The 12,532-nt window shown below is 51.0% G+C and overlaps 1 protein-coding gene across 5 annotated transcripts in view; it reads left to right on the forward strand.

Annotated features, from left to right (window-relative positions):
* The window catches only part of ALDH3B1 (aldehyde dehydrogenase 3 family member B1), a 28,181-nt gene that overhangs the window by 11,808 nt on the left and 3,841 nt on the right, over positions 1-12,532 (forward strand). For 2 of the 5 annotated variants that reach the window (XM_069066514.1, XM_069066513.1), the window contains 7 exons: positions 1,373-1,455; positions 3,576-3,738; positions 6,756-6,866; positions 7,054-7,174; positions 8,236-8,321; positions 10,704-10,785; positions 12,015-12,401. In XM_069066514.1, coding sequence (XP_068922615.1) covers positions 3,577-3,738; positions 6,756-6,866; positions 7,054-7,174; positions 8,236-8,321; positions 10,704-10,785; positions 12,015-12,401 — 949 coding nt within the window. In that variant the 5' untranslated portion in view covers positions 1,373-1,455; position 3,576. Of the gene's footprint in view, positions 1-1,372; positions 1,456-2,999; positions 3,181-3,575; positions 3,739-6,755; positions 6,867-7,053; positions 7,175-8,235; positions 8,322-10,703; positions 10,786-12,014; positions 12,402-12,532 lie in introns of those variants that run through there. The other 3 variants (XM_069066516.1, XM_069066512.1, XM_069066515.1) reach the window with 3 other exon arrangements.

Genomic DNA, 12,532 nt, shown 5'->3' on the forward strand with positions numbered 1-12,532 from the left:
ATGTTATTCCTAAACTAAAGTCCAGTCCTCGATATGTAGCCCAATAGGGCCAAAGTCAGGGACAAAGCTCCCCACCTCCTTTGTCCTGACTTCATGTTTGCTATTTTATGAGGGTAGAATCATAGATTTCGAGATAGAAGGAACTTGGGAGGTCTTCTAGCCCAACTCTTTTATTTTTGCAATTAAAGAAACTGAGACCTAAGGAGAAGTTAAGTTTTTGCCCAAAACCTAAATAGCCAAGCCAGGATCTGAACTCAGGACCTCTGCCTTCAAATGTGGCCCTCATTCAGCCGTTCACACCCAGCATGCAGTCCACAAGCAATCATTATTCAGTCTTGATTAAGCAATTACTATATGCCAGGCATGAGCTAAGTACTGGGATAACGAAGAAGCAAATGCAAGTCCTGCCTTCACAAAGCTTACATTTTAATGGGGGAAACAAATATGCTTATAAATGGGCACCTGCAAGATCTATAGAGAGTAGATGGAGGTTAACCTAGGAGTTTGAGGGGGATGAACAAGAAAGATCTGGATATTAACTGGGTCTTGAAGGAAGCCAGGGAAGCTGTTAGGTGCAGGTGAGGAGGAAGAGCGTGCCAGGAACGGGGACAGCCCTTGCAAAGGCTTGGAGATGGGAGATGAAGCATGATGTACAAGGTACAGCAAACAGGCCAACAAGACTAGACCATAGAGTATGTGGAGGCGAATGGAAAGATAGAATGAAGTTATGTCATGAAGAGGAGGGTTAGTGAGCTTATTTTGGGTCCTAGAGGTAATAGGAAGCCACTGGAGGTTACTGAGTAAAGGGGTGACATGGGAAAGCCACTGTGGCAGCTGTTTAAAGGAAAGATTGAAGTGGGGGAGCCTGGACACTAGTTAGAAGGATATTACAAAAGTCCAGACAAGAAGTCATGAGGGCCTGGACTTGTGAGGATGGCTGTGCAAGTGAAGAGAATGGGGAATATCCATTAAAGTTCACAGATTTTTTTCATAGGAACTGCTGTCTAATGATATCTCTTCTGTTTTGTACTTGGGAGGGTAATTTCCCCTTATTCAACCTGGATAGGGCTTGGCAAACCCATCTCTACTATAGTGTGAAGAGGGGAAAGTATACTTTAACAGGAGATAAGGTCACTAATCCAAGGCAGGATTTAGTGGTGGATTTTCTGGCAGGATGATAAATTGGCAAAGCTATATTAGGGTAAGGGGTCTTCACTGAAGTGGGAGAGGGGTTGAGAAGGCTTCCCAGCAACCTTTCCCCCATCTCACACCCTTCTTGATAATGCAGAAGAATCACCCACCAGGAAAAGGGGGGAGATCCCCAGTTTGTGTTGCTTGTCAATTTCATGTCTCTATCATTGATCTATTTCAGAAAGAAGCCCCTGCTGGCCGCTGATAGTTATTGCACCCGGTGTCTACACTGCTAGCTGGCCTCAGCCAGACCTAGGCAGACAGGTATGAGAGGGAGAGAGAGAGGGAGGGGGTGGGGACTAAGCCTTTGTGTACACCCTGGGCTCTCTGGCCTGGACTTGGCAGTCTCTCTATTTGGGTATTTTATTTCCATGGTAAAGAGTCCTGGCCTATTCCTTAAAGTTGATTGTGACTCATAATACCAGGGAAACCTGGCCTATTCTGTATCTCAGTCTCTGTAAATGGGGAGGAAGGGCTCCTTTGAACTCAATTCTCTAAAGAACTGAAGGTTCAATGTAGCAAACATTTACTTCTGTTTCTAGCTAGACCTGTGGGACTTGTGGCTGTGGTTTGTCCTTCATTCTCAAAGAGGACCATGACATAAGGAAGGTGATGCCGTGACTGGCAAGTGAGTTGGATTTAAGTGAGGCAGGCTGTGCAGTCACGAGCCTCACTTTTTCCTCTAGAGCCATCTGGTTCCAGTAGCCAGATATTGATTAGGACAATGGCAGACAGCCCAGGATGCAGTGGGAGATCCTGTACTTTTTAAACTACGGTCTTTAATAGGTCTCAGTTTGACTGAGGCAATGTGCATTCAGTGATTAAGGATAGGTAAGAAATGAGGCAGAGAATGGCCTCTTTTACCTAGTCCAAAAAACCCTATCTGGGATGGGGAAGGCTGTCAGCTTTTCTGGCTTAAACAGAAACAGTTGCTATACTCACCCTGAGCTAATCTGGGCCCAAACAATGACCAAGCAGGGCTTGGCCTGTGACCTATGGTTGGCTGGAGTGATTTGGTGTTAGGGTATAGTCCTTTTGAAAAAAAATCTAGTACAAGAGGTTGTAAGGTTTCATTGATCAAAATTTGCATTCTTTTGGGCATAACACCCACAGGTAAGGATATGATTTCCTATGTGGACTGAGAGAAGGAAGGAAGGAAGGAAGGAAGAAAAAAGGAGGGAGGGAAGGAAAAAAACAAATGACAAAGGCCCTGTTTCTAAGGGGGGGAGGGGATTCAACATGGACACAGGTTTAAAATATGGAGACCATACAAAGGAATTTCAAGAGGGAAATAATATTATATATTTTGAGGGAATAGTAAGTTGTACAAAATATTTGCAGTTTCAAGTGCAATCATCTTTTTTTTTATTATACTATGTCATGGAAATGCTTTGTTTTATTCCATAAATTAAAAATAGAATAAATACAATTTTTAAAAAGAGAAAGAGAACATTCAAGGCTAAGGTGGGTCATTTGAGGCCTATGGGAGGTGCCAGTCCTTCAGCTGAGTCTTGAGGAAGCCAGAGATTCTAAGAGACATCAGGGAGGAAAGAGATCATTCCAGGCATAGGGCACAGCCTATGCAAAGGCGAGGTAGCAGGAGATGATATGTTAGACAGAGATCAGTTAGCAGACCTGTCTGGAACAGTGAGAGTGTGAAGGGAAGCAGTCTGCAATGTGGCTGGGAAGTCAGGGGAGCCAGAGGAGCAGGCTAAGGATTTTGTTAGCCTGAAACCCTGTTTGGCATCTCTCCTAGCAGGAGTCTACACCCAAACAGCATTCTCATCGGGCTCTCCCCACCCAGCTGTGAGTCAGAAATTGTTTCCTCTGTCTCACAGATGAGGAGGCCGAGGTCACTAAGAGGACGTAGCTTCATTAGTTAATGAACCTTTCTAAGGTGCTTGAGTTTTCTTTCTCACCTTCGCAGAGATGTATCAGTGACAGCTACCACTGCATCCTGGGCCCTTTGGGCTCCTCATTCCAGTCATGGTATTTTAAAAACAAGCCTCCAAAGCCTCCTGCCAGAGGCCCAAGCAGCAGCTCATGCCCTTGCCAGCTGTAGGGGAAGACCACTGCCATCCCTGAACCTCAGTGTGCTCCTCTGTAAAATGAGGGATTTGGACGCAATGGTCTCGGGTTCTAGACCCAAGGCTGTATAACCTAGTTCTGTGACTCAAGTGTGAGAGTGTGCTGAGAAGGACCTGCAGAAGGAGAGATGGCTTTGGGCTGGGAACACTGAGGAAGGCCTCATGGGAGAGCTGGTATTGGAGCATTTTCGGGGCACATGCTCTTAGCCATGGCACAGCAGGGCATTGTGTCTGGGGACTCCCAGTGTGCAGGGAGCTCCAAGCCCCTAACCCAACCCCTGCTTCTCTCCAAATCAGGATGAATCCCTTTGCAGACACTCTGCAGAGCCTCCAAGATGCCTTCAGCTCTGGGAGAACCCGCCCAGCAGAGTTCCGAACCACCCAGCTGGAGGGGCTGAACCGCTTCCTGAAAGAGAACCGAGAGGAGCTGCTGGCCGCCCTGGCCCAGGATCTGCACAAAGTGAGTACTGCAAGGTTTCTCTGGAGACTGATCAGTGGAGAGCATCACAGAACCCCAGGCTGGAGAGGCTCTTTAAAAGCATCTTATCCAACCTCCCTCCTGTGTGTGAATCCCTCTGACAGCCTCCCTGCCAGGGGCCCCCAGCCTCTGCTTGAACGTTCCAGGGGATGGGCAGCTCATCACCTCACAAGACAATCCAGGGCCTTGCCCTAGCAGAAAGCTTCTCCTAATGTCTGCCCCACTGTACTTCCCAGCTCTTGGTTTGAGTTACATACTCTGCAACCACCCAGAATAGACCAAGTCCCTCCTGCCTGTGAGACAACCATCCAGAAGGCAAGAACAGCTATGCCACGCCCTCGAATCTTGTCTCACCCCATTTTTACTTTGCTTTACTTTCTTTACTTCATGTGACAGTTTCCAGTCTCCTCCCCATTCTCCTCCCCTAGCTCTGGATCTAGCCCAGCATTAATGTCCCACTAACACAGGACACTGGAGGCAGGACTCTCACTGTGGCCTGACCAGGCTGAGGTCTCACTGCCTTACTCTGGGAACTCCCCCTCTCCATGCGGCCAAGAACGACATTCGTTGTTCTGACGTCCATATCATGTGCATGTTGAAGACTTGGCCACCAAATCTCCCAGGCCATATTTCCTAGCCCTACTTTCCCCATCCTGTACTTAGTTGAGTTCTTGAATCCAGGTTCAAGATCTTAGATGCATCCCTGTTAATTTGGACCCATCATCCTAACCATCAAGATCTTTTGGGATCTTGATTCTGCCATCCAGTGTCAGCTTCATCTCTCCCAGATTTATGTCATTTGTATATTTAAATGACAAGCTACTTAGGTCTTCTTCTAAGTCACTGATGAAAATCTGGAACAGGTCAGATCACAGGATAGAGTCCTGTGGCCCAACCCCAAAGACTTCCTTCCAGGCTGGCATCCATTAGCACAACTCAACACAGTTCAGCTATAAACTACCCTCACTCTGTTGCCATCCAGTCCACATTTCTCAGTCTTGTCCACAAGGATCCTTTGCCTCAATGAAATCTTTTGGGGTTTTGTTTTTTGTTTGCTTGTTTTTTTGCTTTTTGGAGGGGGAAGGTGGGGCAATTGGGGTTAAGTAACTTGCCCAAGGACACACAGCTAGTAAGTTTTAAGTGTCTGAGGCCGGATTTGAACTCCAGGGCCAGTGCTCTATTCACTGTGCCACTTAGCCACCCCGCCTCAATTAAATTCTGAGGTTCTGTGTTCTGTCCATTCCTGATTTTCCTCCTGCCATCTGATGACTCTATCTCAGCCTCTGCTGATTCATCACCCCTCTCCCTCCCTCTCACTGGGGGTGTTCCCCAAGGCTTGGTTCCCTCTCTATATTCTCTTCTCCTTTGGTGACCTAGGGTTCCATGGGATCTTTTTTCATCTCTGCCCATATGGGTCTCAGACCTACACACTCAGTACTGGTCTCTCCCCTAAACTCTGTTCCTTCACCACCGGAGCCTGCTGGACATCCCATGAGCATCTCGAGTGTGGCATCACAAAAGCTATGCTCCTCTCCCTTTTCCTCTACACCCACCTCTCCAAATCCCTCCTTCTTTGAAGGACATGACCATCCTTCCACACACCCAGGACCATGACCTGGAATCATCCTTGGCCGTTGCCTCTCCCTCCCTCATCTCCCATATCCAATCAGTCACCAAGACTTGCTGGTCCAGCCTTCACAGAATCTCTCCCACTCACCCATCCCCTTCTTCCCACTGCCATGATCCCCACCCTGGTCCAGGCCCTTCACGGCACTCTTCTGGATAATTTCAGCCCTTCTTCCACCCTGCTTTTAAAATCATTTTTGTGAAGCACAGATCTGACTGTGCCACTCCTACTCAAAAGCCATCGGTGGCTCCCTATTCCTTAAGAAGAAAATGCAGCCTTTCAAGTTTAAGTTCATTTTTTTAACGCATTCTTCAGTCTGTATTCAGACACCATCAGTTCTTTGTCTGGGGATGGAGAGCGTTCTTCATCACAAGTCCAGAGCTGTCTGAGAATAGCAATCATCCTACCCTATCGCTGCTACTTTGTACCCAGCACATGTCACTTTGCATCAGCTCATATAAGTCTTCGCAGGTTTTTCTCAGAACATCCTATGTATCGTTCCTTACAGCCCAACAGTATCCCATCACACTCACGCCCCACTTCCTCCATCAATGGGCATCTCCTCAATTTCTAATTCTTTGCCCCCAGAAATGAGCTGCCAAGTTTAGGTTCATTTTAGGCCATGTCACTCTCCTCCATCCAGCATGCGCTGTCCCCCTCATTCTGCGCCTCTGCCCAGGTTAGGGCTCCCCCTCCCCCCACTTTCCCTGATTTTCTTTTCCTCTCATCTTCCCCTTGGACAGGATGCCTTCTCTGGGCCCCTCTGGTGCCCCCTAGCGTCTCCCTCGTGTCTCGGCTTGCCCTCCATTTACTTTCCATACATCAATCATGTACACCCGGTTCTTTACCCATCTCCCCCTTTGGAGAGGGAGCTCCCTGAGGGCATTCTCTGATTTGGCCTTTGTATCTCCAGGGCTTAGCACAGTGAGGCACACTTTATAAAGGCTTGCTGACTGACCGATCCAAGGCTTCAAGGCTATGTGAGCCTGTTGCTGGAAGGTGTTCCCTGTGTGACTTATCAAATAGTTTTTGACAGTAGCGTGGCTACAAAATTCCTCCCGCTGTGGCCAGCTTGGGGCCGGGCCCCTCTGAACTCTAATGGCCTTGCTGGTCCTTGAGCCATAGGCAGCCTATGGAGAGGACCAAGCTCAGGGCTCCAAGCCAGGCCGTTCCTAGTTCCAGCTGGCTAGGATCTGTGCTCAGGGGCAGAGACTCCAAGGATTCCCGTCCCCATCCCCATCCCTCCTTCCACACAGGAGGCAGCCTCAGACAAGGACGTTTAGGGGTTTGGAGTGGAGGTCAGGTGTATGCCAGGCTCCTGGGATAATGGGGAGGGCCCTGGGGCCTGACCCATGACCACCTCTTCCTCCAGCCTCCCTTTGAGTCTGAGATATCTGAAATCAGCATCTGTCAGAGTGAAATCAACCTGGCTCTCAACAGTTTGCACCAGTGGATGAAGGACGAATACGTGTCTAAGAACCTGGTGAGCCAGGGCTGACTGGGGAGGGAGGATGGGGCAGCTGAGGTTGGGGGGAGGCTCTCGCACGTGTTTCCTCCCCTCCTGCCCACCCTGGGCTTCTCTTCCCTCTGGTTCCCCGGATCTCCTGAGGGAGAGGGCCTCAAGCTGAGCCCCCGGCCGAGGGCCTAGGCTTTCATTCCTTTGCCACCAGGCCACCCAGCTGGACACGGCCTTTATCCGGAGGGAGCCCTATGGCGTGGTCCTCATCATCGCTCCCTGGAACTACCCTCTGAACCTTGTGCTGGTTCCTCTGGTTGGGGCCATTGCAGCAGGTAAGGAATGAGGGCCGGACATCCCATCCCCACTGTTTCCCCAGAATCGTCTTTACCTGCTTGGGCTCTGCTGTTCTGCTGCCAGAGCTGGCTCTTTCCCCACAGTGGCAGGGAGGGAGATGAGAGGAGAGCAGCCAGTGTGAGGGAGGGGACCCTAACATACCCAGGGACCTTGGACAAGACTCCTCTCTGGGCTTTGTTTTCTTCCTACTGAAAAATCTGGGGTTAAACAAAGATCTACCTAAGGTCTCCTCTAGCTTTAAAGCCCCTTAATGGGGAGTGGAGGCAGTGAAGAAGAGGGATCTGGCTGTGGGGGAGAGAAGCATTATCCTAAGATTCTGGAGGCTGGGTTAAAAGAACCTTAAAGGAAAGAAACTGAGCTTGTGGCATGAGTGGTTATAAATGACACTCACACGTCCCCCCAAAACCCAGAGATACCAAAGTCCCAGGAATAGCGATCAATAAGCTATTCCCTTTCCTGTCCTTCCATTCTCTCCACATTCTCCTGGGGATGCCTTCCTCCAACAGTCTCCCTTTTGGGTTCTAAGGCTCAGTTCTTAGAACCTTCTATGTTCTAAGGTTCCTCCCAGGCTTTAGAAATCTATGAAATACTTGAGTGAACAAGATCTGTTCTGCCCTGGCTCCATCTCCCTTTCCTCCCCTCCTCATTCCTCTGACCATCTATCTCATGCCCTCCTAGACCTGTCCTTGCCCACTGGCCCTGACCCACCCTGCCCCTATACAGAGACTGGAGCTGGTCCAGTACCAGGCAGCAGCCAAGTGTAGGCCCATGGAACCTGGGGACAAGGCCACCCCCTGAGAATGAGCAGGTTAGATCTCGGGTTCAGCCAATGTTCTGTGATGACACTCTGGGTTCTGGAAGGGGCAGAGCCAAGCACTGAGAAGAAGGGAGAAGTGCCCCATGACCCTGGAGTACACAGCCTTGCCAGGGGCTCAGAAAGCCTCAGCCCCATCTCCTTGGCTGCTGGGACCTCTCCGACAGGCTGACCTCTGACTGGGACCCCCATGGCTGAACATGCCTCTCCTGCCCCTCTCTGCAGGCAACTGCGTGGTATTAAAGCCCTCGGAAATAAGCAAGAACGTGGAGAAGATCATTAGTGAGGTGCTGCCCAACTACCTAGACAAGGTGAGGGAGCATGGCCCAGGGTTATAGGTCCCCCAGACCTCCAATGTCTTCAGCACCCCTATCTGCCCAAGCACCTGGGGCAATTCCTGCAGGGAGTTAGGGCAAAGGATCTGGGTCCGAATTCCAGCCCCAGTCCCCCCTCCCTCCCTGTGTGATCAGTGTAATGGCCCGTCTGGGCCTCTGTAGGCTCAGGTGTAAAATGAGGGACTTGTTCTGTCTGGCTTCTGACCTAGATCTTCCAACTGTATCTAAGGCTTTGTGGAAAGGGGAGGGAAGACCCAGCTGGGTCACAGGGCTTCTCTCTAGTCTGCACTGGGTAACTCTCGAGGTCACAGGGGCTCTGCTCAGCAAGCTCATTGCTATCACAGTTACACACATTTATTTCGATGCCTAGAGGATGATCTGGTCACTTGGTAAGAGCAAGGGATGGAGAGGAAAGCCAGGGCACTTCCTTGGTACCCTCGAGACATCCAGAGACAGTGAGGAAGGCCTGTAGCACTTTGGGTGGACTCTCTGCCACCAACTTATGGGAGGGCATGCACAAGAGACACTCAGGAAGGCTGGCTTTGGATGGGCTACCCGTATGGTTGGAGACAGCTCCCGAGGTTGTGCGATCACAGAAACTCTCGAAAGATGGGTCAGCTTAATGCCTACTCTATTAGTCATTCCCACTAAGTATCCATCTAGAGTCTTTGTCGATTTATCCCCAATTCATTTGGAAAAAATGTTCTCTGGCTACTGGTTTTTTATCACCCGCACTTCCCAGCCTATCTCGCTGCCTCCCCTCTCCCGAGGGCCACCCCTTCTACCAAGGGATAAGGAAAGAGAAGAGCAGCTCCACAAAACGGGCCAATGCACTGAAAAGGCCTGGCAGGTGCCAGCTTCCATACCCAGGGCAAGCCACCCCTGGAAAGCAGCTGGGGAGGCAGCCCCTGCCCTAGAGGCCCATTCGGCCCATCCAGCCCATCCCTGGGTCACTTGCTTGGTTAGGGCTCTTCCCTTCAGGGATCAGCCAGCCCCAGATGTCCCCCCAAAACAGTCAGTTAAGTCCCTACATCCCTCCCCAAGGACCCTGGGAGACCCCAGGAAGTATCAAGTGCTGAAGGCTTGTGGGTGGCTCACCTGATGTGTAGAGGGGCCTTGGTGCAGGAGAGAAGGCGGAGGCAGAGGTGAAGAAGCATTAACAAAAGGTGAATCTCTGCGCAACCGAGGCCAATACAGCCTTCTTGTCAAGGCCTTGGGACCCTCATTTCCCCAGTCTGCAGGCCCCAGCTAGCCCACATCCTGCCTTCCAAGGCTATGGGTCCATCCTGGGTGTTACACACACACACACACACACCCCTCCCTAACCCTTTCCATCACACATACACACCCCAATCCTCTCCATCACACACACACACACCCCAACCCTATCCATTATACAAACACACACACACATACACACACCAGCCTTCTCCATCACACACATACACTCCAACAGTCTCCATTACACACACACACACACACACCCCTCCCTAACCCTTTCCATCACACATACATACCCTGATCCTCTCCATCACACACATACACCCCAACCCTATCCATTACACAAACACACACACACACACAACCGGCCTTCTCCATCACACACACACACCCCAACCCTATCCATTACACAAACACACACACATACACACACCAGCCTTCTCCATCACACATATACACTCCAACCCTATCCATTACACAAACACACACACACAACCGGCCTTCTCCATCACACACATACACCCCAACCCTATCCATTACACAAACACACACACACAGACACACACCAGCCTTCTCCATCACACACATACACTCCAACCCTATCCATTATATACACACACAAACACACCAACCTTCTCCATTACACACACATACATACCCCAACCCTCTCCATTACACACACACACACACACACACACACACACACACACACTCTGACCCTCTCCATTCCACCACCCTCCCTCACTCCCATATACAGTATTGGGGAGCCTGGCTGTGCCAGGACAGGGGAGAGAATACAGTTGTCATTCAGTCAATCAGCATTTATTAAATACCTACAGTGTGTCAGGTGGGTACCAAAGGGGATACAAAGACAAATCCAACAGCCCCTACCCCCAAGGTGCCTCCATTCTATAAGGGAAGCATTGTGTACCCACCCCATAAAGACAAGAGAGACTGAAAGTGGCCACCAGGTCATGTCAGGAGTGGGGCATCAGGACAGGCCTCCCCTGGGGGTGGGAGGGACAGGGAAGGGTAGCATTTGGGCTCAGGGCCCTAGGAAGTGGGGGAGGGGAGAAGGGGCCGTCCAGGTCAAGGCCACAGGCTGCCCTAATCAAACACGTCTTTCCTGTGTCACAGAGCTGCTTTGCTGTGGTGCTGGGAGGACCCCAAGAGACCTCCAGCCTCCTGGAGAACAAATTCGACTACATCTTCTTCACAGGTGAGTCCAGCCCAACAGGGCAGGTCCAGTTGGATGGTTTGGGGAGGCCAGTTAAAGATAGATCCTTGACAAAGTCCCTGTGTGTCATGTTCATGGGGCTAGGGGAAGGGTGGAGTGGATGATGGGGAGATGAGCCAGGCAGGAGTATGTAGGCCAGAATTAGAAGCAGGAAACTTGAGAATAGTTACAAAGCCACAGCCATGACCCTGTTAGAGGTGATTGGGGCTTGGACACTTGTGGGGTTAATGGGAGTGGAGAGAAGGGAGCAGATAATGGTCATGCCTTGTTTCCCTGATCAGACGAGAAGAAAAGAGAACTCTGGAGAGGGAAGGGACCTTAGAGACCCTCTGATCCAACCTCTTCATCTTACAGATGGGGAAAATAGAGGCCTGGAGGGGAAAGGATGTTGTCTAAAGTCTCAGTCAGGGCCAGAGGCTTGGTCTCCTGGAGAGCTCCTCCAGGATGGGGGCCAGATGGGGATCCCCATTTCCCTCCCCACAGCTAGCAATGCTGACCCAGCACAGCCCTGGGAAGGTGTGGAATGCCTCAGGCTTGATCTGCCCACCCCCAAGGCAGTGACTTCTCTGGGCCTTGGAGAAAAGCATGAGCTTGACTCCTGGATGGAAAACCATTGGAAGGGCCTGACTTGGATTCCAATCCTCGCTCTCCTTGCATTTCCTCCTTTCTGGCCTCCATGGGGATCCCTGCCCTCACAGAGCTTACAGCAGGGATGAGGTAGAATTTAAGCCACACACACATAAACAATTACAGAGGATAGAAAATGGTGTCAGGAGGGAAACAGAGCTAACAGCTGAGGTGCTCAGGGCAGGTCTCGAGTAGAAGGGGGCACCTGGGGAACCTGCTGACAGCCCTGGGTTTGGAGACCAGCAAGGGGACACCCTTTATGAGTCAGCTGCTTTGAGGGGAAGAGGGAGTGTAGGGGAATAAGAAATAAGTAGAAAGGCGGGAGAGGTAGACAGTGGAGGGCCCTAGGGTCTGGTTGAGACTTCTGTATTTCATCCCAGGTAGCAGGGAGCCTCTGAAGTTTCAGGGGAGGGGACAGTCAGGTTCCCAATAGAGCAGCTCCGTGGAAGATGGGTTAGAAAGGGTTAAACTGAATGACCTCTCAAGTCCCTCCAGATCTAAAGCCCATGACACTATGAAAACCCAAGGTTCCTTGGTCTGAGGGAGAGGTGTTTAGACAGTCTACACTTCTTCTACTTCCTTAGGAAGCCCCCGGGTAGGGCAGATCGTCATGGCTGCTGCCTCCAAGTACCTGACCCCCCTCACTCTGGAGCTGGGAGGTAAGAACCCCTGTTACGTGGATGACAACTGTGACCCCCAGAACGTGGCCAACCGTGTGGCCTGGTTCCGTTTCTTCAATGCGGGACAGACATGTGTGGCCCCAGACTACATCCTGTGCAGCCGGGAGACACAGGAGAAGCTGCTGCCTGCCCTGCAAAGGGCAGTGACCCAATTCTATGGGAAGGATCCCCAGAGTTCCCCAGACCTGGCCCGCATCGTCAATGACAAGCACTTCCACAGGCTCTGTGGCCTGCTGGGCAATGGCCGGGCAGCCATTGGTGGCCAGTCAGACGAGCAGGAACGCTACATTGGTGAGTGGTCCCTGTATTGCCCTCCCCCGGGTCCTTGGTGCTGGTCACTCCATAGGAGCCGCAGGGAGCCAAGCTGTGGGCAGCTTTCCTTGTCCCCACTGACCTCTGGGTGACCCTCACACTCCTGGTGT

The sequence above is a fragment of the Petaurus breviceps genome, unplaced genomic scaffold (assembly GCF_028583685.1).
Source record: "Petaurus breviceps papuanus isolate PSGF00001 unplaced genomic scaffold, PetGlider_PUasm1.0 90721, whole genome shotgun sequence".
Lineage (NCBI taxonomy): Eukaryota > Metazoa > Chordata > Mammalia > Diprotodontia > Petauridae > Petaurus > Petaurus breviceps.